Here is a 25,278-nt window from a genome sequence, read left to right as displayed (position 1 = left end):
TTCTGTAGGGAAGTGATAGGTTGGGCTGGACGAGTTTACAGATGTTTAAAGTGCTAATCTGATCTTTATGCCAGGCCTCCCCCTCCTCCCTCCTCCTGTCGCCGTCTTCCCCCCCCCCCCCCCCCTGTCTCTTTTTTTGTTTTCTTCCTCTTTTGTGGGGGGACTGGAAAGGCCACAGCCTGTGTTAATGCATCTCAGGAGCACCATGTACCGCTGCTCGGGCCCTAGTTATTCATGCGTCTGTTATCAGCCTTGTTTTGAGACACATGTGCAATTTCAATGAGGAAGTGAGGAACTGAGAGAAAGAATAATAAGAAATCTTGCACTAAACTAAGTTATTCTACTTAGTTTGTATGCTATGGCTTTGATACAGGATCTCTAAGTGGTATTGTAGGACTCATGTTGAACTTCCTCTTCATGCCAAACTCTCATTTTCCCTTTTTGATTTTCGACCTTCCTCCGTTTTCTTGCTCGATAGAAGGGAAACTTTTTGTTAGACTATTGAAGTACACCGACAACTCCCTCTGACTCAACGGATGTACTCGTTCAGGAGTTAAATTCACTCGACAGAATTTAACTGCAAACCCAAATCCTGTGGTTTAAGCCTCTTCCTCCTGACACGCATGCTGAGGAACAATGAAACCACTGCCAGAAATATCCCCCCAGGTTCACAAAGCCTGGGAATATGGCCAGAGATTAGAGGTAGATGTAAAATTGTGAGAAGAAAAAGCAGTGAATGAGTTGTCAATTGCTTATATGATAACACATGATATATTAACGCTGTAAATTATTCAACGGTAGCATGCTTTGTATTATTTCAGCATCAACATCCCACCATGGTATCACTTTTCGAGGAGGATTTCTCAATGTGACTCTTGTTTTTTATTTATTTTTTAATCTCAGAGTTTGTTTCCTTTTTATCATGCAAGTCATAAAATACACCAACCACTGCTGAACCTCAAGCCTCTCACATCCTTCTGTTGCTCTCTCTCATTTACCCTTCTCTCTATCCTCTTTTCTCTGTGAGCCAGTAAACATCTGGAGAAGAGCGATATCCTTGGAGTAAACAGACCAACAGCTGTCCACCAGCTCCTTGCTCCCCCCCCCTCACCATCTCTCTATCTCCCCCTTCATCACTAGATTCTTCCTTGTATTTTTCATTCTTTTTCTTTTCAGGCTGAGTGACAGTTTCTGGTTCAGTCATTCTATCCTGTCCCCTGTGCTGCCTTCTTGTCTGTTGGCTTATCAACAGCTTAGCAGGTGATGGATGTGTTTATACTGCTGCTGCTACCCTGCTGAGTTGAGCCATGTGCTCCAAGTGATTGAGAACATCGAGGACACAGATTGAGAGATGCTTTCGTTGAAAAACGGATCCGTCTGACGACACTGACAAACTGAACTATCAGTCGGACAGAGTGACAAATAATAACCTGACACAGCAGATGGTTTGTTACACAGAAACAGCTGGGAATTCCTCTACAGAAACTTTGGAAAGGGGCAGACGTTTTCAGAAAACAACTTTGCTCGTCAGTTCTGACGCTATAGCAGCATTTATGTATTTCCGCAGTCAGAAATGAACAAGATTCAGCAACTCTTGAGCTCCTTCATTCCGTTAAAATGTTTTTGTATTTCCTGATTACTGGGGCGGACTGCCTGACTTTCTTTTAATATACTGTAAGGTCAGGTATGTGTGTGGAGTAAGTAAGGGGTGTTCAAATTGCACCTCTAACATCTGGATTTGATTCCAGCCGGTATGAGATGCTTGAAATGACAAGAGAAAATGAGATGACAGTTTTGGTTCAGTGTTGACCTTATACTCTATTTGTGCCATTAGATCATGTGGAAAACAGGCTGGCCAGCTTCTCTTCCCCTGTTTAACTTGTTCACACCAATATTTACATTTGTGAGCAGGTTATTATTATGACCAATGGCAATTACAAATGATGGCCCAAACTATAAAAATAAGACGTAGGTTGTAATAAACTAAAAATATCCTTTAATGCTGGCTGTTGAGTTGTAGGGTTTTAAAAGGTAAAACAGATGAAGGCGAGAGGCTGGGCACAGACCTCACAGAGTCCAAATCTCTGCCGTCCTCCAGCAGCTAATAAAACATGAACTTGAGGACATCTCCTCCCTCGTCCTCCCTGTCATTTCAGCTGTATTTTCCCTGATCACATGGCTTCTGTGTGAAAAGTATCACATCAGAGGCAGAAAGAGTAGATAGAAAGAGCAGAAAGAAGGGAAGGAATGAATGCAATTCCATCCAAGCAAGGACAGCAACTGAATTGATAGACACCTGTAAAAACATCATTTTTCATTCTTGAGCCATACAGGGAAGATAGAGATGAAGACATAAATGAAGAGGTGGACAGACCATAGAGGAAGGAATCATAGAGATATTATAACATGCCATCTTGTCTGGTTATCTGGTATTTGCATTAATTTTCAGGCAGATATGGCTGAGAAGACTGGTTGTAAACTCTGCAGCACTAAATCAAACACACAGGACAGAGAGACTCACAGATGCGGCAGCCTTCACTGGCTCTAGGGGTCAGCGTTTTGGCTTGCAGCAGGCCTGCTTCCGGCCAGGCCGCCTGCCTCGGGTTTTGACATGCCGCACCTGCCTTAAACTACGACCCAGAGGTCCAGTTTTACTCATTTGTCTGTGAAGCTGAGAGGCAAAACTCCAATCCCTTTCCAATCGTTTTTATGCGTTCCTGACTGAAACCACCAACTCAGCAACAGCAGTATACAACTGGTAGATACATTCACATCTGCTGTAGTGTTTTGGGACACTATTGTTTTATTGTGTGACACACAAAATGTATCAAACCAAAATTTAGTGTACTTAAGGGGGTGCATGACTGAAAACAGCTTCTGATGTCCAATCTTTTGGAGGCTTTTAGGATCTCTGACCCCGCAGCGACGACTAACTCTGCTGCTGGTATGTCACTGTCGTCTCGAAATTTGTTGATCTTTGCACATGTATCTCGTGGGTACACGTGTGTATCAGTGCCTCCTTGCCAAGTCCACATATTTCCACTAATAGAACTGCCATCCTCTTGGAAATACATGAATACATTTTGGAATGAGAGTGTTTCCAAATTTATAAGCCTTTCTTTCAAAATATGTCTTTTTGCTTATGTAAGTACATTTATTTTTATGGTAGGATTTTCCCAGAGTGCAACAGTCTATTGTCACTTAATAAAAAGCAAAAGTATTTTATTGTCATATTGCAACATAGAAATGTATAAGCTATTACTGGGAGAAATCCAAGATGTGCTTTAGGTATGTGTCTTTTTTTGGGGGAGTTTGGAAATAAAAGTTTCATATGCACTGTGGGTGGGCTGCATGGTTGATCCAGCAAGCAAATGGGGTGGGGGGGTGGTGGTTTAGGACAGGTGGCCTGTCTGTTCCTCACCTCGAATCTAACGGTGTGGGCAGGCTTCTGAACATCCAGCACTGACTGTAGTCCACTGTATACTGTAGTACCTGCCAGTTTGCAGTATTATTCAAAGTTTGAACTGACTGAGAGCACAAAAAAACTTATTGCAAAAGATGTCACTTGACTCCAAGAGCCAACAAAACAAAGGACAACAAAGAAGCTAATGTATCTAAGTTAAAGGATAAACCAGTACCTAAATACCTTCTCTAAAAATAGCCAAATAGGTGAAAAACAAAAAGCAAGGAGTGACATCACTAAATCTCTTGAAACTAGAGGAACAAGCAGTGAGTCGAGCCATATGGGATGTATCACTGCAATTAGCTGAAATACTGTACTTTAGAATGCAAAACTAAATGTATCTCATTGTAAAAGATACACTGAGTTACTCAAATGCTGTTGTACATTGCAAGGCTAGCTGAAAGCAGCTGGCGGCAATCAGCCTAATGAGCAGCGGGAGTAGGAAAATTCAGGGGCGGAGCGTATGTGGTCGGGCAGTGGGTGGAGCAATCTGGAGATGGCACGCTGTGAGGTACATAATCACACACTGCTTAAAATAAAAGTGCAAGAGGTAAAACGTCCTTGGGCCTTAACAACACACTTTTTTAACATAGATGAATTGTAGAAAATGGGGCACAATAATGTTTCCCAGTTTTTATTGGTTGCTTGATAAAAATCTGTTGATGTTGTTGCTTTGGACTCTTGATCAGAGACTTCTAATGCGACAGCTGTGTTCTGGATATAATTATCAAAAACATCCCTCACAAACGATGTCCGCGGCATGTGGTAAGAACTCAAAGTATTTGCACTCCTGCATGCTCTCCCCTGTGCTTATCTGGTGTCCATCACAGATAAATTCAGACACCTGTTCCCAGCTGTGGCCATGTGTCTGACCCTCTGTAGCTCTCCAGCCACTGCCTGATTTATTGCTTACGGAAAGGTATTCCTTGTGGTTGACTGGGTCAAGGCCGCCCTCAAACACACTCCTCACCCGACTAGATAAGCCTGGCTTTGTGCTCCAGAACCTGACCCTTAAGGAGTCATAACCAGTGCACCTGTGTGAGAAATAAAAGAGGGAGAACATATGTTTCAAAAGATTAGAGATAGAGGCACAGCTTTGATGAGGTCAGAGGTAAAGGTGTGACGAGTATAATATTATACCCATCACCCTCTTTTTGATTATAAAACCCTCCAATTGTACACGCGATGTATGTTCTGATTGACACTTAATGATGTTTTACAGAAGAAAAAGTAGTCATATTTCCAGATGTACCATTTGTCTTGATATTTGAACACACTTTTGCGTATATTATCCCCAATTGTGGAGGAATTGTCATTTTGTGAAACCTCTAGAAATTAAGGCAAGGCAAGGCAAGGCAATTTTATTTGTATAGCCCGTTTTCACAAACAGATAAGATATAAGATATAAAGGTTACACTTTTGACTCCTGTAACAACGGGACAGTGAGTTTGAAGAATTTTGTTTAGTCTTTCATCCTTCCTGTCAGTGAAATTGCAAAAAAGACGCTGAATGTAAGTCAGATCCATTCAGGCTGCCCAAGGTTGTGTTCAACTACACTTTTCCTATTTTAGTGTAGTGTACAGTACATGAGGAATGACCATGGTCATATTAAAATATAAACAGATTGGGATTGATAAACAGTTACTTCATAGGGAATGCAACATGAACACCTGTTAATAATGACTCTTCAGTTTCTGATCACCTGCCCCGGTCAGGTTGAAAGAGGAAAAGATAGAAAGGAAAGCTGGGCCAGGAGGCACAGGTGAGTGATTAAAATACACTGAGATAAAAGCAAAGTTGACTCTCGAAAGGGATGCTGAAGGATGAGAGAGATAGATGGGACAGGAAAGAGAGAATAAAGAGTGTCAGGGAGGAAAGGGGCCACGGGTTATCACATAACCACTAAGTGAACCATGATGTGCTATAGCCCAGGAGATGAAATGTTCTGGCAGCAACCCAGAATGTTATCTACCAAACCTCCGTAGAGCAGCAGAGCACAAACCATCTGTGAACATGATATCATGACACATCCTGTATGTGCATTACTATCTTGTCCCTTCGCTTCACCCTGCATGAGTCCGTCATACACACTGGTGCTCACAAAGAAAAGCAATAAACGTTTTTGGGGAATTGTACTTCCTGGATGTGGTTGAAAATGACATATTACGGAGGTATAATATTCATTCTGTCATTATTCTCACTGCATTCTGTTTAAATTCTTTGCATCCAAGTAAAGCCTCATAAACGTGGCTACATCACAATCTTGTGTCGCACTTGTGTTCTTCATCCAAGCATATAAGCACAGAACCTGCGTACATCCATGTTTGAGAACTATTTATGTGTTCACATATACAGTGCAGCTGTACTTTTAACGCCTGCTCACAAACTAGTCTTTGATTAATTTTGTAATCATATAGGGGGAAATCAAATTTTTAAGAAAAATCAGAACATACGTTTTCCTTTTTCATTCAACAATTAAGTAAAGCAAGTTTTGCTACCTACTTGTGTGCCTGACAAATAAAATCAGTAATAAAAAAGGACATTACTACATATTTCACAGTTGTTTAGAGTTCAAATTCTGATTATACTGTTGGAAATACATCCCATACTGGCTAAAAGATGCAAGTCTAATATCGGGGAGTACACAAGTGTACTCACCAACCTGATACCACATGAAATATTTGACCTGAAACAGAAACCTGCTACATCCTGTTTGGCTCAGTAATTTCTGACTAATATTACCTGGAACTGGAAGTTCACTCTTCTTCAGTGCTCTAAAACAGCAGCCTCAGGTGAAACAGGACATTGTGTTCTGCTTCTTATGGCAACACCTGTTTTAGAGCCGAAAAGAACATATTGTCACCTTCCTAAAATAACTGCCTAAGTCATTTTTTTGGACAATTTTTTTATCGCCTAAAAAAAACTCCTTATGATGTTTTGTCTCCAGTTTTAATGTGTTTTCTGAAAAACTTGAAAAAAATGACTCAGGCGATTATTTTAAGAAGGCGATGATATGTAACATTAGTCAGATGAAGTTGGCAAAATGGCATCATTTTCCCCCAGACAGTTTGAAGGATGAATGTCAAAGTAAAATATAAAACAAGGTTCTATGGCTTTAATTCTCTGTACATTTTGTTCATGTTTTACAACCTGAGCCAGGTAATACAACAATGATGACATCGTACATCACATCCATAAAAGGTTATTTATGTAGACACTTTTTAAATTTTTTATATATATATATATATATATATATATATATATATATATATATATATATATATATCAGCTTGAGCTGCTTCAGGTTTGTGTCATACAAGCTGCAGCTTGAGACACAAGAACATTCCTTCTTCTGTTCCTTCTGATTAATCAAATAAACACCTTTTTTCTTGTGTGTAGAACTGCTGGAGTCACGGGCAATATTCACTCCTTGCATAATAAATATGGAATAGATAAAAGAGCCGTTATTGAGAGGCTCCGCTCACCCATCAGGTGGACGTTCGTTCACTGGCTAGGGTGGTAGAGAATTATCTTTAATGCCGCTGGAACTGCTGTGTCCGGAGAGCATCTCTTGCATGCTGCAGGCTTCACTTACCTCTGCAGTGAACTGTTCCATCTGGTGGCGGATGAGAAGGCAGGGTCCTCTTCTCACACACGCAGGAATGTTGAGGTCAAAGAAGTTTTTTTTTAGTTTACCTCTGTATTGAGGGGTGACATGCAGCTGAGTGTGTGGACTTATTTCCTGTATCTTCAGCTATCCTGGTGAAGTGATGCTGTGGTTTATTTCATTAACGACAATTTCCAACCCGCAGCCTCACTCTCCAATAGACAGCTGTTTTGAAGTAAGAGGGATGTTAGGGCTACTTCCTTTGCTACAGTATAATGTACACAAATCATCTGTTCTCTCAGTGGGATTTCTGGCTTTCCTTTTTTCTTGCTAAACACGACCATAAGTCCAATGGCCTGTGAAAATGAAGAAATGGAAACACCACAAGAGGGAGAAAAAGGTTGCTTAAACAGAAAAGTCACGCAACAGTTGTGCTGTTTGCTCTGTTTATTGGAGGCATATCGTCAAACATTTTACAAGCTGTTGCTTAAATGTTTCCATTTAGAGAGAAAAATACAACACTGAAAAACAATTACTGAGCGCAGCAGAGAATACTTGAAGCCCCTGTTCAAAAAGGCACTATTGTCCCAGTTTTAATGTCAGTCTTCCTTTTTTTTCTTGTCACATGCAGACACAAAAGACACCTGTTACACACTTCAATAGCTACAATACACACAGCGTTCAATTGACTTGTTAGTTGAGCTTTTAAAGGCAACGCCACATACGTCTTCTATCATGTGTTGTACACCAAAATGTCTGCAATGATCACGTTGTAACACAGACTGTTCATTTAATACACTTTGTACAGAAGCTACAAGTTACTTCATGTTAGAGGAAGTATTTCAGTTTGCCATATGTCCTGTTGAGTGCAGGTATCTTAAATATTTTCAAGATTAAATACACCATAATTGCTGCTATTTAAATACATCATGTGTCTTTTAAGTTAGAATTGCGAGTCAGTGGAATTATGTATAATCACAAGACATTTGGATTTTCTTCACATCTGCAAAAAAAAGGTAAAAAAGTCTCTTTTTTTAAATAATAGTGACACACTCAATCACACTCAAACAATAGCATATTCATTCCTCAGCATTATTGTCGTGGTTTTAAATAGCTTGTGATGTAAGGGTCTGTCTTTATAATAACATTCTCTGACATTCATAAAAACAGATGCACCCTACCTCTTGGTAGCTTCTGCAAATACTGTCTCATAATGTTTAGATGCCATCGTCATATTGCTAATGCTGGTAATCAGCAGTAAGTCCATCAGAATGCTACTGCAAAGCTGGTACAAAATGTCCATGACCGACTGCTCTGAACTCCTCAACAGTTTAACACATGCATTTGTGTCGGACATTTTTGTGAGAGTGAGTGGAAATAATTTCAACACATAATTAATATTTTGTAATGTTAAAGCGCTGGCTTCTCATGAAAGAACAAGCAGCCTGTCAGCGTGTTTCTTTCTTGGCCCTCGCTCCTGCACTTGATAATGGAGCTATAGCTGCTGCATCCACTCCTTCATCGCCCTGCTCATCCTTCTTTATCAGTCTGCGTCTGTTAGCAGTTAGCTGGCCTCTACAGTCTCATCCCACCATCTGCCTTTCATATGACTGTCTTTCACCTATTCTCCCTATGCTCCCTCTTCCATCTGGCTTTCTCTGAGTTCTTCAGTATACTACCGGCAGCCGCAGCCCTCCACCACCATGTCCTGGTAATTCTTCAGCACCACTCGGTCTTGAGGGTCCAGGTAAAGCAGAGCGATTGGGCTGAGAGACGTGGGGACGCAGCAGGCTCGTGGCACCGCTCCATTCACAGAGTTCACCAGAGTTTGCACCATGGCGTGGCTAGAGGAGTTCATGTGATCAGCAAGTGGAAAGCGACATTCTCCCAGGCAGAAGAAGGCATCGTAGCCGCTGGGAGCAATGATCCACTTGTGCCAACCCACGTCGTTGAAATCTACATACAGAGGATGGCGACGACATCTGTTACGGGAAAGCCATTTCAGTTTTGCTGCACGTCCACCGTTTCGTTTCACCCTTCCACTTTCACTCCAACTGACCCTCCCTTTGTCACCCCCCCAGCCCAGCACTGTATACCCTGTATTTTTGACCCTGCCCCATTTTTGGTCTCTATTACGGCCTTTGCTGCTGCTTCTGGCCCTCTCCTTGGTCCCTTTTCTCCCTCTCTTCCTCTGGCCACTGGTGGGGTTTCTCCTGCTATGTTTGACTAAAGGCTCTCCACGCCCATCATGACTATATGTCACCAAGAGGGGTCTTTCCTGGGCCCAGCTGTGCTCATCCTGCCCCACAGACCTACACACCCTCAGGTGTCCTCCTTTGTGGCCGCCTCCATCCTCCTTGCCTGCACCAGAGAGGAGCCTCTGGTCATGGAGTGAGGTGGTGCTGTTCTCCACTCTGACTTCAAGGAGGAAGTCCAGGTGGCCAGCCCCAGCAAGGGCTTTGTGGAGGAGCTCTGCACTCAAGCTAAAAGCTTCCCATAGCCCACTTACTCTCTGAGTGTGGGTGCCAGTGGGGAGTAGCCTTGTCTCTAGCAGGGTAGGTTCAGGGTCCTCATGGTGCTCAGAGAGGTACAGGTTCAGTCTGTGGGGCTTGGGGCCCAGAGAGGCTCTAACACCGCGGAGGAGCCGAAGCTCAGCGGACAGCACCCTCTCATCCTGTGGGATGGAAGAGATATTGAAAGAGATGTGCACTCGCTTCTGATCCTCTGCTGCAAGGGGCTCTGATGGAAGAAGGAAGACAGACAAGAGGGGATTTACTGTTGTTGGAAGTCGTTTAATTGATTTGAGAGCTTACTGAAAAGGAAAAAAAAAAAAAGCAGAACAAACACTAAATTAGTCAGATCTGTCAACTCTTTCTTGATTGACTCCCAAAACAGGAAATGATTCACTCTAAGTTCCATCTTTGTCGTCTGGCAGGAGATATAAAAAATTTCGTTAGAATTACCTCATTGGTACCTATGTGTGTTAATATTTTCAACTTGTGCAGTCAGTCAGTGGTTTGTGTTAACATCATCAGTCGTTGCTTTTGTCATTTTGTAATTTGTATTTCTAGAATGTATGATGTACATTTTATTGTTTATTTGGTTTTAATTTCTCAAATTGTTGGCCTCCACGTAGATGTAGCTTAGAAAAAGAAGCCCCCTCCCCCTTACCTCTCCTACATGATTTGTTGTTGTTGTGTAACCAACTGTTCTGCTCTCTGTTCCCTTAATTGCCCCCCACGGTGATAAATAAAGTTTTTTGAATCTGAATCTGAATGAATCTGAATTTATAATTTTTGCATCATTATGGGATGATTATTATGTCATTTGATCTTGGAAAAAGTTAATGATCTAACCAGACAACACTGCACCACAGATTACACAAAAGACACGAAAATGGTCCATCCTGAGTGATTTGTCAGTTCTTCAACTAAGTTTCTGGAAGGTAGGAAAAAGACTAAAAATACTACAAAACTAATGTATCCTTAACCAAACAACACACATTCGGCATTTCTTTCTGATGTCCTTTTTTCCACCTCCATTCACTGAGGTTCCCCTGAAGCCCCCCTGGGGAGACCCGACTCACACACACACACCTGTATATTGCATTTAAAGTCTCATGACTAAGGCTGGGTCAGAAAATAAGTGAAGCCTGATTTATACTTCTGTGTCAGGTCTATGAGGACCCTACGCTGTAGCCTGAACATGTGACACTGTAATTACACTGCTCAGACAGCGTTGATTTGACCCTGAAGAATAAAACGGCCTTAAGACCTTTGACCTCAACCCAAAGCTGTAGGTGTAGGCACATCAATCTTTTTTGGGGGGGAATTGCTAAATAGTTTGGGAATTTGATAGAAGAGATAATCTACATCACAACCTTGTTTTAAATTGTAACTTTATTATCTTACTACATGTGGTCTCCCAATGAAGTTGTGTTTAGTAAAATTACTTTAAACTAAGGCGTTATTCCAGCAATTGTGATGGCAATGGCAGTGATCAGTACCCCATGGCAGTGTACGAAATTAAAGTGTATTCATTTGTCCATCCATCCATCCATTTTCTATCCCGGTTATCCGTTAAGGGTCATGGGGGCTGGAGCATATCATAGCTGACATTGAGTGAGAGGTGGGATTCACCCTGGATGGGTCACCAGTCCATCGCAGGGCCATCAGGAGCAATTAGGGGTTAGTATCTTGCTCAAGGATACTTCGACATGGTCACCGGGACCATGAGGATCGAACCAGCGACCCTTTGATTTCTCGACAGCCTCTCTACCTCTGAGCCATGCCACCCTGTATTCACTTGTCTAGTATTTTAATCCTTTATTTCAGGTATATTTAATACACAATGTTTGATCTCCAGCACCCTCTCACACACTTATTTGCAGAAGACTTAAAAAATGTTTATATTGTGACAACTTATCATAGAATACTAAGCATATGGTAAAGGACTTTTGTGGTGTTTTCATCATTATATGGTGAGTCAGTAACCACCATTTGCTTCTGTAGTAAAGTGGAGATTATATATACTGATGGCTAACACACAAGTACAAAAAGCTTCCCTGAAACAGTCAAAGTCTAAAGGTCTTTGCTTACTCTCAGTCTAACAATTACAAATACAAATGTTGATTGATTTTTTCTCAGCATAGATGAAGCACTGCTCTTACCAGTGTGGTGAAAGCTGCGTACAGTGTTAGCCTGCTGGATATGGTGGCTGGGGAAGCTAAAGGTCGGGTCCTCCAATAGATGGTACTGCTGCTGGTGGAAGCGGTAAAGATCCAAAAGGTACCGGGGGACTGGCACTCCAGGCCGGGGGTCAGGCTGGGACTGCAGGCCCAGGCGGCTCAAGAGGAGACTCTGGATGGTCTGAGCCAGGTTGGGCTCCTGGATGGAACCAGCTGATGGGTGCTCCAAGGAGGAAGGCGTGGAGGATACCCTGCCATGATTGATCTCGCTGGTGTCTCCAGACGAGGTTTGAGGTAGCAGCAGGACCATGAGGAGCAGGAGGTTAGCAGGGAACATGGTGGACCTGAGGAGAGGAAGGTAAGGCTTGATAATTGGAAAACAGGTGTGGTGGAGAAAAGGAGAAGGGCAGATAAATCAACCAAGCCATATAATTTTCAACAATCTCAAATGTATCTCCTTGCACACATCCATTCAAGAGCAACATTTGAGCTAACAACAGAATCTGAATTATCGCTTGAAAGCTCTGTAAAAGCTATGCCTCCTATGAGATGGTCCCTGTCATGCTTTAGTCTTCTCTTTCCTGGACACATAACTTTCTCATTATTAACATTCACGTGGCACTAGTTCAAGGTATTTAGTGTCCACTCCTCCATATAAAGTTGTTTGCTTGCTACGTACAGCTGTAGAAAAAGTGCTAATGTTAATTTATAGCAAGTCTCTCACCCCCCTACACCCATACATCTCCTCACTTAAGCAAAAACAATTAAACCATCTCGATCTGTAATTTAATCACACTGTGTGTTTGTGTGTGGAAAGGACTCGAGCACTGAGCATGAAAGACAGGGACCATGAATCAAATTCTTGGACTCAAGTGACATGTAATAGGGTTGTGTAGACCTGTCACAATGACAGATTTGATGCTATTTGACTTTTATTCTCTCATCCTTTTCAAGAGTGTATTAAAACCTTCAGTATGTCGGGCTTTAGCTTCATTTGTTTGAGTGAGTGAAAAGCCAGGAATGTGTTTTACCTCTGTGTGCCAAATCAGGAGGGTTTTTGGCAAGTTAATGTACTAAAAATAAAACAACAACAAAATAACAGAGCAAACGAAACTGTGTCTCACTGCTGTTAACGTTTATGAACACTTCATAAAACACGGTCTGGTGATAAGCCTTGTATTCAAACACCTGTCAACTCTAATAATCACGAGATTATTTTCTTTATATTCAAATATGTGTCTCTCCTGAAATAATGAAAAACTCAAAAACACAAAAAACACACTCAAAAACTTTTTGTCAGTTTCATCAGTTTCCCATATTTCTCATTTTTCTATGTTATGTGTTTTTGCGCATGATATTGTTACTTTTTTTTCTCTCTGCAAGATTAGGGGAGTTCTACCATTATGTTCAGTAAAGCAACATGCTGAAAAGTAATCTAGTATGAAAGGAGCATACTCAGTTGATTTTACACATAAAGTTTACTTAGGCAATACAGGATACTCAGTTACCTGATGAATTTGAATTCACCTATTGATAGTGTAGCAAAAGAGTTTTGAGAGAGTTTCATCTGACTCAAACAACTCTCTGCGTGACTCACTGCGGGAACCTGACCGCAGACAGGGGTCACACAATTACTGCCACGACCTGGTTAACACCCCGTGCCTCTGTAATACAGCTGTTAATAACTGAGCCAGTAATTAGACACCAGAAAGGTAATGGCCCTTTTGACCTGCTGAGGTCAGGGTGAGGTGTAAAAAGGTCAGAGCAAAGGTGTAAAGTTGACCAGAGAGCAAAGAATATAGACCGAGCATCTTGCATTTATGTTTTGCTTAGGTGGCTGAAACGTTGCATTTTTTTTAAACTAAACTCTTTCCTTGTCCAAGCTGGCCATAGTCTCCTTCTCTATCTCTTTATCTCCTCTCACAATGTGATAGAGGATCGATTAGGCCCTTCACAGCAAGTTAACAGAGGTGTTTATGGCCCAGCGAACACATAATGGCACTGTAATGACCGCTAATCTCACCACATTGTCAGAAAAAGGGTTAGAATGAGGGTGCAGGTGTGACGTTATCTGCAAAAGCTTTTATACATGTGAGCAATTGTGTAGGTGTGCAGGTGGATTGCGGTTCAAAGGGTAGGCCTGGGAAAATAAGTGACCTCTTAGCGTGGGATTGTTTGTTGCTTATCCATTACAGCCTCACGACCCCACCCAGGACTGCTCCACCTGAGGCAATGGCAGCAGAGGACAATTACAGATTAGACACTCTGATGGACAGCCTCTCCCCTATTCTGGGGAAGCTTGTAAAGCAGATTAAGGACAACAACAACACCTCTCTCCTGTACTTTCCTCACCTACAAAACCACCCTGAGGTTCAAAGGTTCACACAGTTGGGTGTGTCACAGCTTGTACAAGGCAGAGAAATGCAGACAAAAAGAGGGTTTGTTGTCGTTAAGACATACACACGGTCTCGATGGTCACTTTGGGTGTGTGTTACCACTGACTCCAAGTGATTCAAACCAGACATGTGTCATGATGTTGACTTATTCTGGTTGAGCAGAAAAACTGTCATCTTTATGAATTTAGCGTCCAGGTTCTCCTTTGTGTCACTATCCCGGTCTCATTGTCTGTTTCTGGATCTCGAGTGATAAAGACTGATGTGATGAATGGAGTTTGGCAGCCGTCTTTGTGTGAAAACATACAGCTTAGCTTCTGAGATTCGTTAAATGTGACCTGACCTTCTGAGCAGACAGTATCGTGACCCTGGCACGAGGCAGACGAGTGTGGTCGCCGGCCGGCCCCGTGTCTTTCTGAACTCACTGATTAAAACCTCTGACCGCTGACATCCGTTTCTAACTCCTGATTATTCTCTTTTTATCTGTTTATTTAAAACCCTGCTGCTTTCCCCCTTCCTTCTTCCTCTTTGCATTCCTTGAACTTTGTCCTTTTGCTTTGTCCTCTGTTGCCATACAGTAAATAACTTCTTTTCTCCTATTAATCTGAACTCCTCTTCCAAGCTTTCCTGACTCTCTCTCTTCAGTGGTTGCTCTTGTTAAAAATATCTGTTTTTATTTCTCTTTGAATGTTTTTTTCAGTCCCTATCTTCCATTAATGTTAATCTTTTTTCCTAAGCCTTAAATGAATGGTGTTTTTGCGGAAGAGTGCGGCAGATTGAGGTCCGTAGTGTCACTGCAGCCGGCTGATTTATCCGCCGCTGCTGTCTTCATGTTACGCCTGGTCCCTCAACTTTCCCTTCCTGTTGTTCTTCCCGTGTTTCTTTTCCAAAATTCCTCCTCTCTACCGTATTTCTCAACCCCCACTTCCAGCTCTTTTTTTCTCCGCTGCTGTTCTTTTAGATTATGATAAGAGCAGCATACATGCCACAGGGTTCATTTTTCTTGCTCTGTGCTCTTAATCTAGTATGTCTAAAATATGTCATGTCAGACAGACATACCTCTGAGGATACATCTGTATCCACCGCGTCTTTTTTTCCACGGTGAGCCTTTCTCTCATATGACACACGCACGCATGCCGTAGACTGTATAACTGACTGGGAGGTTATAAATGCACCATATGTTTAACTTGTCATTAATACAAAACTTTAAGTTGTGATATATATAATGGAGGTGAAAAAGGTCTGAAACAGTTGCAAGTGGAGTTCTGCTTTCTGAGGTGTAAATCATTTGAGCTACACACCAGGTAGGCTGCAGTGTGTTTTATTGACTCTATTAAATCAGCATTCTTATACATCCCAGCTGCTGCGATTAGTTGTTTAATGACCCAGATGTCATTTCTGGTACACACGCACGCATGTGTATGCAAGAGCAGAACACGACTTAAACGTGCCAACTTGCTGGCAGATCGAGTGCCAACATGTTTACAGAAACACATGCTAAGATGTTTGTGGAGGTGTAATGTTTTCACACACGTGCTGAGTTAAGTAGATAGAAGATGAGGGGTGAAGTTGGTTCTTCTCTGCATCCACAACAACCTGCTGTACTTGACTTTCCACATCTAAGCTAAGCATCAACAGGTCACTCACTATGTATTAGAAATACATCTTTTTCATCTGGACAGTTTCATTTTCAATTCAAGCTCCCTTATCCTCTCCTCAGTCTGGGATTCTTGGTGTTCTCCAAGTCGCAAGTGCATTGTGGTTAAAAGGAGGCCCTTTTGCAAGAGCATCAGTGGAAATACTGACATATCTCAGAGACTCCACATGTTGTGCGTCTGACAGCTAAACCGATGTGAATTACAGAACAAAAAAACACCTCTGCTTTTCACATTAAAGCTGGCTGAGCATTAACACTGAGGCCGATTCATACAGTTGCAGCACTGGTGAATTACGTTATGCTCTTTGAACTCATAATGGGCATATTATTCTGGGAGAAGTTGCTTACCGGACAAGATTTTGATTGAGCAATGCTGTGTGCCAGAGCTGTATGCATGTGCATGAGTGTGTTTTTCCCCAGAGTGACTAATGGTTTCAGCAGTGCAGTTCCTGTGGCCTGTGGCTTGACAGACAGATGTATGTGTGTGTGTGTGTGTGTGTGTGTATGTGTGTATGTGTGTGTGTGTAAGGGATGTAGTACTCACGTCCAGGTGTGTTGGGATGTATGCAGAGTCCATGGTTTATCCTTGAGCTCCAGTGTTACGATCCCTCGGCTCTCGCTCCCGCTCCTTTGGACAGAATGGACAAGGTGGACTATTTATCTCTTTTTCTCTCCAACTGTCTTCTCTCTTTTTACCTCTCTCAAGGCAGCCAATGCCTGTCTATCAAACGTCTCCTATCCAAATGCACTGTGGGTAACACTCTTTCCATGTTTTCTGGGTTTAACCCCCCCTCTGTTCTCTCGCTCAGCTTCTCATCCTGTTTGTCAGTGTCAGATAAGCAAACTCTTAAAAGCATCCACCGGCTTCCCCTATGCCTGCCTGACCTGTGCTCGTAGGCAACTCCCTCTCACTGTCGCCTGCACTTCCACTTCTGCTTTTTTTAAAACACGCTGATGCTACTTTTCATAGAAGCTGCAGATATTAGTTTTATCAGTCTGTCTGTAGAAATCACCGGCAACAGCTCCTGCTTGTTCTCAACCTTCTTACTATATCCCTCTCCTGTCCTGTCCACTCTCGTACTCCCTTTTGTATCTCCTCCCCTTTTCCTCTCTCTCTCTCCCCCTCTCTCTCTTTTACAAACACACACATCTACACACACACTTGCTGTTGCTTTTTTTCTCTCTCTGCTATACTAAGAGTCCAGCTGGTAAACTCAGTTAAACTCTAATTGACTTTCCTGGCTGTTTAGATCCTCCCAAATAGTGATGTCATCAGGATGAGCTCCGGTACATTCACAGACTGATATCTCTCTCTCTCTCTCTCTCTCTCTCTCTCTCTCTCTGTCTCTCTCTCTAACAGGCACACATAAACATTAACACATGCAATCAACAATAAAACAAACACATATGTACTCAGACACGTGTATATGACCTGTCCTTGATAAACCTGAAAGACAAACAGACTGACTGTTTTCCTCCTCTAACAAACTCACCTGCTGCTTTTCATTGGCACCATTCTACTTTTCAGCCAACATGCTCGCAGACAATCGCGTCTTCATTATAAATACGTTGCCCCATAACACTAAATACGAGCAAACAGATTCACTTACAACACAAAGGTATGAATGGATGACTCATAACAGCCACCATGAAGTCACCACAGTTTAGTTTAGTGATTGGATGGAAGAAGATAAAGGTAAAAAAAAAGAAAAAGCAGGCAGTACTTCTTCACTATGGACTGAGGCAAGGTGCATCTGTCCTTCCAGCATGGAGCGGGTGGTGGGTGCATTTGTATTCATGGGTTGCGCCCATGAGAAAACGTCTCTTTAGGATGCATGGTCTCACATATTAGATCTCATCTGGAGAATCACTTGCCCACCTCCCTCTGCTCCTCCTCTCTGTCCCCTCCACTTGCTCTTCCCGTCCACTCTCATACAAACACACAAAAACTCATCCACAGACCTCATTTATCCCAAGGCTGAGTAATTGTCCCGCCGCAGAGTGACTTTACACACAAACCCACACTCGTTATCATCTCTCATGTGCTGCACACACACACACATACACACACATTTGCTTCTGGGGAAACGGTTGTTTCTTCATCATTTTACTGCTTTCCTTGACAGACAGGATGTTACGAGGTTTAGGATTTTTTGAGAATTAATTCTTGAGATGGGAGAGACGAAATAAAATGGTGCACATTTGGACATTCGGGGAGGATTCCGCCTCCTTCTCCTCTAGTGTCAATCGCTAGTCCTTCAATGGAGGTTAAAACTTTCATATCAGCAAATCTGAGCTCCTATTTGTTCCTGCTGACCTTGACCTTACCAGAAGATGTAAAATGACCACTTTCAATAAAATCTGTGGTAAGATGAGATATTTCATGGCATAATAGCTCTTAAGTTTATTTACTTTCATTTCATTTTCACCTGTCACTTTTCAGATATAGTGGTAAGTACTGTGGCCTCACAGTAAAAAGCTTCTGGATTCAAACCCATCAGCAGGCCTCGCTGTGTGGAGTGTGCACGTTCTCCTGTGTGGTTTGACCGGTGACCTCTAAGGGGGTACCCTAACTCTTGTCCAGCTGCTCACAAAAAGGTTCCTTGAGCTCACAAAGATATTTTTTCACTGCTGTATCACTCCAGAATGCAGAGCCAGCCACACATCTTTAGCTTGAAGCCAATGATGTCTCATGTCCACAAAACAGACACAATGGAAAAACATCCCAAAATTACAGTCATGCTTGTCTGAGTTCACTGATTGTTGTGCCAAACCATTTTTGGATAGTTTAGGGGTTATGTTGCAATGGGACACCATTAGCTTTAAGCTAGATATATGTAGCTGGGGGCGGCACGGTGGTGCGGTGGTTAGCACTGTCACCTCACAGCAAGAAGTTTCGGGAGGGCACAGGATCTTTCTGTGTGAGTCTCCATGTTCTCCCTGTGTCTGCGTGGGTTCTCTCTGGTACTCCAGCTTCCTCCCAAAGCCATCAAGAGGGGACGAGGCTGATTGATACTCTAAATTGACTGTAGGTGTGGCTGTGAGTGTGAATGGTCTATATGTGTTGGCCCTGCAATGGACTGGTGACCTGTCCAGGGTGAACCCCGCCTCTTGCCCAAAAGCTGCTGGGATAGGCTCCAGCCCCCCCCCCGCGACCCAGGATAACAGGATAAGCAGTAGAAAATGGATGGATGGATGGATGGATGGCTATGTAGCTGGATTTTCTTGATTCCGGATGTCAAAAGAAGTGATACAGTGGTTACAAAAAGAGCACAAAATGCCCATTTGTGAATACTTGGAGACCAAACGCTAATTTTGGGTGAAGTATCAATTTCAGATTGACAGTGATGAATGCAACCCTATCCCATGCAAAAACATGTTTTGGTCCTTTACTATAATTAAAAATCTTGGGTTTTTTTTGGTAAATAAAGCAATGCAAAGTTTGCTGCCTTCCAGCCGACAATTGTCTTTGATTCATTGAATGACGGATGTGAAGAAAAAAACAACAACTGTAAAGCTTTCAGCAATAGGCAGTTCTTCACCTTTTATTTTATGTTAAATGTCAATGTACTTGCAAGCAGGGACTGTAGGTGTCTACAGGGTGGCTGCATCTGATACAGCTTTGGTTGCCAGAAAGCATACGTGAGCGATCATGTTTTAGAGATCAAACCTGTAACACAATCGGTAAGTTAACAAAGATGGTGTGAAAAGATGAAATGAATTTGTTTTTGTAGATCTGACACAGAGCTTCATCACCAGGGAGTCAGCTACTACATTACATAACCACCTAAAACAATAAAAACAGCTCATGCCTACTGTGAAAGATTGCTTCATTTAAGCAAGTTCAGTCATTCTGGTTGTTTTGGGCTATATGACCTGAAACCAAAAGCTGCCTGGATGGTAATAAAATGAGTCTATAAACATATAGTCAGAGGTAATATAAAATACATTATTTGTCGTTAACCTCTTGACGTAAGGCTTTCTGAGCCGCCAGTCATTACAAACTCGTGCTTTTCTGCCAAACTCTGATTGCACTCACAGACCTGCTTTTTACATTTTAGTAGCTTTTTAAGACGTGGTATTAAAATACATACTTACCGGACAGAAATTGGGGTAAATATAGTGCAAATAGGATGTGTGTCAAAAGAACATGGATGTTTTATCCAGTCTTAAAGTTACATGAGCCAAGAAAAAGGGGCTGAATTCCATCCTCCTGTAAAAAAAACATGTTCTTGTTTCTTGAATGTTTGAGCTTTATAGTGTAGAATGATGTTTGTGCAAAGGTGGACATGAGAAGATTTTTGACACATTCATTGATGGAAGTATAATTTCTTCTGTGTTCATCAAAAATCTGATCTAGGAGATGATAAATATCTTAGAAGCCATGCTGTGCAGCTGGATGCTGAAACCTTGAAGCTTAATATGCACAAACACAGAATGAACATTTTGCATCCAAAAGTTAAACTTGTAAAATGAACAATACTTCCATATTCATATATTGTAGAGTTTTATTTTAGTTTTTAATTTAACATTAAGTGTATGGATATTAATGTGTCTAAATACATTAAAGCCCTCAGACATTGAAGTAGAGTTGAACTCTGGCTTTACTAGCTACCCTCTTGAAATAAGTAATTCCAGCCTCCAGGTTTCCCATCCTCTGGAAAAGCCGTCTGCTGCCTGTCCCACTGACTTCCGACGGGGGTGGAGAGAAATTTTAAAGTAATACCTCACCGCCCTCTTAACAAGCCATCCATCCGTCCTGCATCCCAGAATTCCCACCTCCATACTGCTCCATCCCTCCCTGGACACGGAGTATTTGGATCCCAAGATGTCTTCCCTGTTAAACTACCTCACTCCTTCTTACTCTCTTTCAGCAAATAGATACAGATAATTACTTCTCAATCAGCAGCGTCATCAGTCATTCAGTGGCAGTGAAAAGGAGAGTGGTAAACTGCAATTGGAAGGCTGTTTGGCCTCAAAACAATAGATGTATACACACACACACACACACACGTATATTTGAGAGAGAGAGGGAGAGAGAGGTATTTGCAATAATTTTCTGGACAGGAAAAAAATAGGTATATGTCAAACCTAACCTTCACCACCATTCCAAAATTAAAGGTTTTTTTTTTTGGGTGTTCCCTCTCCTTCTTCTGCCCAAGTTTACATCGCAAATTCAGCCTGCCAAGCTGTCAGTGATCTGGCTACTCTGAGGAGCATCATGGACCACTACATACTTCCTCTGTCATATGAGCCATACTGAGGAGCTTCACCACGGCGATCACACAGCATCCCCCCCACAAACGTACACTTTGACTAACCAAAAAAGAGCTAGTACAACGACCAGGTACCATACCCTCATCTAGTTTTCCATCGGCAGACGCAACCAAGTGTGTTTATATGGACACCCAACCAAGGTGGAGGTAAAGTGAGGAACCAAACCAGCATTCCTTGTGTAGGAAGGAAATGCAAAAGACTGCAGCCCTACCTGGGCACCCACAAATCAGTGTTTTACCAAGTGTGGACATGTATGATGTCTCTCCCCAATGCTTAACTCTAACCTAATTCCAACCCTAACCATAAACAATCAGCAACCTCAAACAGCACGTTTTAGCTGTGGGGTCCTGTAATTTGGCTCAACAAAGCATGTCAGACCCCACAAGTATAGTGGGCTCCCGATTCTAGGACACCACAATTAGGAAGATGCACACACACACACACACACACACACACACACACACACACACACACACACACACACACACACACACACACACACACACACACGCCATCAGTACACACATTTCCAATTGTGTTTATTTATGTCATAAATAAATGCCAGGTGATCATTTCAGAATTTATGGGTGTCTTTATCAGCTCAGTAAATTACCCAACAAGCTTCATTATCTGAGCTCAGCTTAATATCTGCTGCTCCAACACATCACAACAGTTATTGTCTTGCAGCACTTTGTTGGTGTCAAGTCCACAGTTACATCGATTTCACCACTATAAAGACGTCACGAGAAGTAGATGAAGCAATTGTGGAAAGCCATTGTGACATTCACCTTTTAGGTTATTGCCATCTCGGCTTTTAGGTACAAGTGTTTCAATGAACTGGAGCGATAGGTAGATCCGAACGAGGTACAGTTACTGACTGTGATGGAACCTGACACACAACAAGGCCTTGATAGTTTAAAAAGTATCATTCCCCTTACAGTTGGCATGAAAGTGGAAAAATTGCTTGTTGTACCAAATATGTAAACATGTATATTACTGCTCTAAGTCTAAGGTCTAAAGGAAATTGACTGAATTTTAGGAGCAGTCTCAAGTGTTCATACATAGAAAAGCAGTTTTTGGTACTTTCTTGCTTTGGTTTCAGGTTGCATCTTGCACCACTGCCTCTAGCTTGTGAAAGCTGTAGTCAGACTGTTGAAATTTTGAAAAATTGTACATTCTATTTAATTTCCCTTCATTCAAGGACTTGTGCCAGATCAAAAGGCTGATTTCCCTGTAGATTTGTTTTGTTTTTTTAGTTTGTGACTAGTCTTAAGTAGGAAAATTCCCAACTTGAGTTTGATATGACTCTTGTTTCCATCAAAAAATGGTACAGAAATCAAGGTTTGAAAAGAGATTTCCTTCATAAAAGTTTGAATCTACGTGCGCTATAATGGCTCCCAAAAGAGTATGAGTTTCATCAGGACATGTGACAGTTGTTGAATATTTGCTTTTAATTATTGAATATTGTGTATATCTTCATCATCTTGCAGATCATTTGGAAACCAATTATAAATGTCTAAAGCACTGCAATAAAAGTGTGAGTCTGTCATTGTCTCTTTGACCAGCGGATGCCCCCTCTCTTTGTAATTATTAGGGCCTGAGCCAGAAGGTACTTCATTTCCACTTTCATTTTATTGCGAACTTCATGACTTTATTTTTGGCATTGTTATTTTGCACTTGTTTGTGTTTGTATTCAGTCAGTGTTTCTGTCTCATTAGTAATAACTCCTTGTTGTATTTATAATATTTCCCCCTTCCAGTTGCCAGTTCGTCTCCATTGTAAGTCTCAGCATAGCTTTCTTGCCATTTCATGTTTCCCTTGTATTATTTTCAGATTCCTCTGGAGGTTTTCTTCACGCCTGAAATGTTGACAGACATCCTTTGTACGACATTTGCATGTTTCCAGTTTTTTTGTCTCTTTGCTCGTCCTTCATCTGAACCAACTTCCTGTATATCATCTCTGACCTGCAAGAAGATACTCTTTGAACCTTAAAGTAACCCTGTGTTCACTTGCGTAAGACTGAAACGAAGTGATGCTGATAAATATTAACGTATCGTAAAGTGTTTGTTATCATAACTCATTGAAATAGTGGACCTTAATGACTAGCTCATTTGTAGCCTTTTTCCGAAATCAAATTTAGTCTTAGATGAGCACAGCAGAGTGAGTCATAAAAGAGAAACATCACAACCCCCAAATAAGCAAAGATTGATGTTCAAACACTTAAAATGATGGATGCCTCAGTCAAAAAAAGCTGGAATGACGAACACGAAGAGCTGGAGCTGTCATTTCTGTAATGACTTTATCTTCATAGTGTAAGTGTAATGAGGTTACATTGTTTTGCTTTGGAAAAGTTAAACTCCTCCATGCCTTTGACGTGCAACCAATTATGAAACTTTGCAGACATAAAATATGTGATCATTTATAGTCCACACACACACACACACACACACATACACACACACACACACACACACACACACACACACACACACACACAATTAACTTTGTCTCAAACAGTGCAACCATGACAGTACTGACATTTCTGAGATATAACTGGTTTTGATTAGATCAATTAAAATTCATATTAGATATATTTATTTATTGAAGATGTATTTTTTATAGGTCCATTGGAGGTATCCTCTGTCCTATTTTACCAAAAGTCCTGATTGATAGATAGATAGACAGATAGATCGATCGATCGATCGATAGATAGACAGACAGAAAGACAGAAAGAAAATTATTTGTATACAAAATAAATATTATAATTTATAATACACAATAATTTGTAGGACACATCAAAGTGCTACAGTTTAAAATTAACAGCTGTACTAGGTATGACTTCTTGAGTCCTCAGACCTCAATTATACCCTTGACTCAGGCCAGCCTGCAGTGTGAACCTCTAGCTAAATGCCAGACATTCCTTTTCCTCTCAATGGAAAAACAGTTCTTTTTAACATACAGTACATGACAATGATGTTATTAAGGTCTGGTTAAGTTTAGGCACCAAAACACCAAAGATCAAAACCTGTCTCACACCTGGCTCATGATTACATGTTAAGAATTATAGTTCATTACTTTTCCTAAGAACAAAGTGTAATTGAGATCTTCATTTGTTTTGTTGTTTATCTAAAGTTTGTTGTAAATGCTCTTCTTGCCTGCTCTGACATCATTTAGCTCAGTTAAAAATACCTGGTTAAGTAAATGTTTAATGAAACATACAAAGCATACAATCATGAAACCATACAATCATAAAGAAAAAGCAAGAAGATTAACTGTGAATGCAGCATGAATCACTTGGACAAAGGAGGCATCTGTTGGGTTATTCAGCTGTGAGAAAATGTATCATGTTAATGTGTCAAATACATTCATGTTTTTCTTGAATGCCTTTAGTCACCTCTAACAAAGTATTTAAATTCACAGCAGGCCAGCTGTTCCTATTTGGCCATTTCATTTCTTCCTGCTAACCAATTTTATTTTCCAATCCCTGTCTGGCTCAGCCAATAAAAGCTTGAAGTCTGTGTACAACAGGAAAACTCCCAGCCTTTAAATGAGAAGAGAGAATGACTTACATATTTTAAGTAGCGACGCAACCTGAATAATTTACTTTTTCTTTTCAAAGTGATCTCACATGACATCATTTTTACAGGGAATATTATTTTCAGGTAGGAATTCATAGACGCTTATAGCTTCAGTACTTTAACCGCATCGCGAATACATTGAGTCAAAGGATTATTGGGCAGAAAGAGCGTTTGCATCTTGAAACTATGCTAAGACCACATGAGCATAAACTTGGCCCATGATAAAATTGCCATTTTTGAACACAATCAGAAAAGCTGACAACAACTCTGCTTCATTGGCACTTTTAGGAAAGACGCAAGGCTGTAATAGTGAATACTAACATCTGTTGGGGTCAGTATATGTGCTATATATGTGTGTATATGTGTATATAAAGTATATGTGCAAAAATCAGGGACACAACATCATGAGTAAAAGTATTTAGATTCCTTTCGGGAATACTTCGACTTTCTCTTCTGTTTTTAGACTCACTGAGTTGGGGCTTGGAGGGGAGTGGCACTGCAAAAAATAGTGGAGAGGATGATTTGTGAGTGTGCTGGGAAGGACAAATTGAAAGTGGAGGGCAGCGAGAGGCGAGGGAGACAAAGACAAAATTTTATTATGTTCTCATGAAGGAAT

General features: G+C 41.4%; 1 protein-coding gene across 1 annotated transcript; it reads right to left on the bottom strand.

Moving 5' to 3' along the window:
- Positions 1–7,508: 7,508 nt before the first annotated feature.
- Positions 7,509–16,942, bottom strand: bmp16 (bone morphogenetic protein 16). The gene is made up of 3 exons (XM_086216257.1): positions 16,352–16,942; positions 11,740–12,101; positions 7,509–9,809 (listed from the first exon to the last, which is right to left on the bottom strand). Exons 2-3 carry the CDS (start codon positions 12,092–12,094, stop codon positions 8,746–8,748), a joined length of 1,419 nt encoding a protein of 472 aa, XP_086072383.1. The 5' UTR covers positions 12,095–12,101; positions 16,352–16,942; the 3' UTR covers positions 7,509–8,745.
- Between the last annotated feature and the right edge of the window lie 8,336 nt (positions 16,943–25,278).

The sequence above is a fragment of the Aulostomus chinensis genome, chromosome 10 (genome assembly GCF_037954235.1).
Source record: "Aulostomus chinensis isolate RoL2024-O1b breed Wild chromosome 10, RoL_Achi_v1.0, whole genome shotgun sequence".
In the NCBI taxonomy this organism is placed as follows: domain Eukaryota; kingdom Metazoa; phylum Chordata; class Actinopteri; order Syngnathiformes; family Aulostomidae; genus Aulostomus; species Aulostomus chinensis.
The sequence above is the reverse complement of the archived record's forward strand: the minus strand, read 5'-3'. Positions and strand labels throughout refer to the sequence as shown.